The sequence below is a fragment of the Apaloderma vittatum genome, unplaced genomic scaffold, assembly GCF_000703405.1.
Source record: "Apaloderma vittatum isolate BGI_N311 unplaced genomic scaffold, ASM70340v1 scaffold34816, whole genome shotgun sequence".
NCBI classification, from domain to species: domain Eukaryota; kingdom Metazoa; phylum Chordata; class Aves; order Trogoniformes; family Trogonidae; genus Apaloderma; species Apaloderma vittatum.
Genome location: NW_009722928.1, coordinates 1 through 3,776, shown reverse-complemented (window position 1 = coordinate 3,776; position 3,776 = coordinate 1). Strand labels below are relative to the sequence as shown.

Below are 3,776 nucleotides of genomic sequence, written 5' to 3'. Positions count from 1 at the left end.
TGCCTGCGGGCCACACAAGCGTGACCCTCCCAGGAGCAGGAGGAGCAGACCGCTGCACCAGACACACACGCACCCCTACACCTCTCCTACTTCTACAGGCTGCACAGTGAAAAGAGCTTTTTCTCTTCTGCTTACAGACTCCTTCAACAGAAATTTAAATAAGAAAACATTTTTATCAGCACATTTATGGACTTGAGTAGTGGACAGTCTTTTAACATTGTGGACAGGAGCAAACAGAGCCCTCACTGAATGCCCTTCACATCAGGTTACAATCTGGAGCAGCACCATCCTGCCCTACCAAATCATCACCATGCCCTGATAGCAGAGCGTGTCTTTAACCCACGCTGAGGTTCCCCTGTGACGGAGCAGGCCCATGGAGCTCTGGACCACTACCCAGTGCTTTGCCGTCAACCTACAGGCTTTGTTTGGGGCAGCAGGATCATTTGTGCTTAACATTTTTCCAGGTAGAGTATGTTATGGAAGAGGGACACTGCTTATTTCAAAGGCAATGAGATCTGGATTCGGCTGAAGATGACATCAAGAGCCTTCTTGCGCTGTTCTCAGTTGCCTTATGCTTTAATGGCATTTCAAGATCAAACACTCAACAACATTTTACCAGCCCTGGACGAGAAGAACCGCAGTGCTGTCTTGTGATAAGGGGACAGCTCTCAAATCCTGGCACCACCACAGCATCCTGTAATTGCACGTTAGCTTGCCAACTAGTGGCAACGGGTCTGGAGCCGTAAAAATAAATGGCAGTTTACACACAGAGGGACTCTGATCTACTGTATTTGACATTGAGTCTCCTCCCTGCACAGGAACATACTTTACATTCTCATACTTTGAAGAGAATAAGCACTGTATTCCATTAGGCTACACATGCTGTTACCAGTCATAATACAGTCAACTTCTTACACTTTTAATTTAAGCCAACTGATTTTACTTCCAGCACACCCTGAAGTCCAAATCTGTCCCTGTGCTTCCCTGCTTGGCTTTACTGTTGTACCAAATTCCTGTCATTTTCTTCCTTCATGCACCATGGAAAGTTAAAAGCACCTCTCAGCAAGGAGCTATCTCAAGAAAACCTATCTAAAATTAGACTCAACTCAGATTAATGGACCAAACAAAAAAATACCCTGAGAGCTAAAATTAGAAGTAATCTAATTAGTGTCCTGACAATGATTTGTAACTAGGGAATTTCCCCTCTCCTTCCCTCCCACTCCTTCCACCAATGGCTTTGTCTGTCTGATTTTGAAACACACTTTAGACCCTAAGCAGAGATTAAGCAGGAAGAGGCTGGAATCTGTCTGCACTGTGACAGACGTGAAGAGTGAGTTTTCAGAGGAACTAAAATGCACCATTCGATTCTTCTTGGGCCGCTCACATCCATGGAGTCACCTACACAAGACAAATGCCCCCAAACCAGCCCCAAATCCTGCTACAGCCATACAGGCCTTTTTGTTGATTGATTAATCTCTGGGAGACTCAGAAGCCCTTGTCTGCTAGGAGACTCGAACAAGACTGAAAAACATTTGTCACAAACATTCACCTCGCTCTCTCCTGAGCTGACGATGAACAGGACAGTACTGTCTGTACAAATGGATCCCACAGATGCACACACACACAGCACCCCGGCATGTGCTTGGCCCCACTACATACACTAGGACTTGTGGGGAAAGCTTTTCAGCAAGGCTGACAGCATCCTTTGCATCTTACCTCCTCAGGTCTGCTCAGCACGTGGCCCTCAGGGCCGGTTATTCCCATCTCCAACATCCTGGCTTGTTCCTAAGACATCGAAATGACAGAAGCATGTTACAAAACAGTGAAACTCTCAATCATGCAGAAAAGCAGATCGCTCCCGTGCTGAGTCCTTCACTTGGGACTGTCACCATCCTGTGTCCTGTGGGACCACTGTGCATGGTGAGAGGCTGCTTAACCCACAGAGGGGTTGAGGAGGAAACAGGGAGGATGGGGAAATGGGAGGGCTTAGAGGGAGCACAGACACTGACTGAAACCTCTTCAATGAAACAAGCACAGCGTGGAGTAAAAAGGGGTAGAAAACTCCCCAGCTCCATGTACAGCACTTCACGTTTACAGTCCGTTTAAAGCCAAAAAAAAAAATATCTTCCCAAGGTTACTCCTAGATCCTCAGGGTTGTTACTTAATCACTGGGAAATTCACAAGTTCCAAGTCCTGTCCTGTATCAATTTCTACAGAAGCTGGTGGTGTGGGCTGTTGGTTCCAGTATTAGCATCATCCCAAGTATTTTGCTGTTATAATTCATGACCGTGGATAACTCTGTGTGTGCACCACATATGCTGGCCTGCTGATCACCTGCCTGTAACCTAGAGACTTCTCTTGCCATCCCTCATTTCAAACATCTCCCTTTGACAGAGGTCAAAGGAAATATGCAGAGGGAATCTTTCTGACTCTCACACCTTTATCCATGTGTTGTTGCTGCCTGTGGCAATGCACGTGTTTGCACATCTCTTCCCCTGCAACCTCCTCTCCTATATTGACCAAACTCTGGAGAAACACATATTTGCCAGGACCACTGAAAGTAAAATGGACTGAAATGGCAAACAGAGAGGGCAAATCCTCTGCCTTCTTCCTGGGAACCACCACCAGCAGATGACCACAAGCATCACATCTCTGTGCTAACGACACGCTGAGCCCCACTCCAGGTTGTAATGTTTCAATCAGTCTTGGCAGAAGGAAGCGATTCTCAGGGCGGTGACGTGCTACCAGCTAATAGTTTTGGGGGATTTTGTGGCTAGGCTGGTGCTGAGGTAAACTCTAGTTAAAATGATTTCTCTGTCAGTCTTGGTTTTCATGTGAAAGAGCCATCCAATTGTGCACAGCAGCTCTAAAAAGTCCGAAGAAAAAGTGATTCTTGTAGTCTGAGAGGATGTTTGAAGAATGACCTCTCAGTTCACACTCCTTCAGCTCCCAAGAATAAGAGAAATGAGCAAAAACAAGTAGATGCAGAGCATAACTGAGCAAGGTCTTCTCTGTCTTAATGAAAATTAAAATGTTTGGACTTTCTCTCGTCCAGCACCAGTTACAACACAGCGGGCCAATACAGGCTACCCACTTGAACATCAAACCACATCCCTCATAACAATTCCCTTGCAAGTCCAGCTCCATTAGCCAGCTGCTTGCTTAGAGCAGGGAGAAAATTCCTCTCTTGCTGCAGCACTTTGCAATACACTTTAACTCTCTTAGTAAGTTATGTGCACGGCAAAGGTCTCTGACTCTCCACACTGAAAGAGAGGTGTGATTGGAGTGAACGTACTGTACGTGATGGCCCACTCTCTTCCATTTAGATAATCACTAATCCACTATTTCAGATTCACTTCTGCACCACATATTCACAGCAGAAGATCATGGTAAATTTGTACTGCTGCTGAGGAGCACAGAGATCACCTTGCAACAAACATCCATGCAGCTTTAGAGTCATTTTGCTAATGCCCCACAGCAAATCTGCCTGGGATAGATCTTTCGGTCCCTGCATACCAGAAGGGCAGTCAGTTACCTGTGCAATTATATCCCCGTTTTCAGCATGAACTTGAGCTATGGCACCCAGCTCTGCCAGGCAGCTGAATATCTCATACAGCTAAAAGGGAGACAAGAACAAATGATTACAGAGCAGACAGACCACCCCGGCCTGTGCATGGCCGTGGGTGCCGCTCGCGGCAGGGCCCCTGCGGGCTCCAGGACTGACTCTGGCCACTGCTCCGCAGGCCCCAGGAGGTGCTCCTGGCGATCCTCACGCC

General features: G+C 47.0%; 1 protein-coding gene across 1 annotated transcript in view; it reads right to left on the bottom strand.

The window, feature by feature from the left end:
* LOC104275866 (dihydropyrimidinase-related protein 3) overlaps positions 1-3,616 on the bottom strand; it is a gene marked incomplete at its 5' end in the record, with an annotated part of 11,137 nt that extends 7,521 nt beyond the window's left edge. Inside the window, 2 exons of the mRNA XM_009871934.1 lie at positions 1,717-1,785; positions 3,536-3,616. Of these exons, the coding sequence (XP_009870236.1) occupies positions 1,717-1,785; positions 3,536-3,616 (150 nt within the window). The remainder of the gene's footprint in view (positions 1-1,716; positions 1,786-3,535) is intronic.
* Positions 3,617-3,776: the final 160 nt, after the last annotated feature.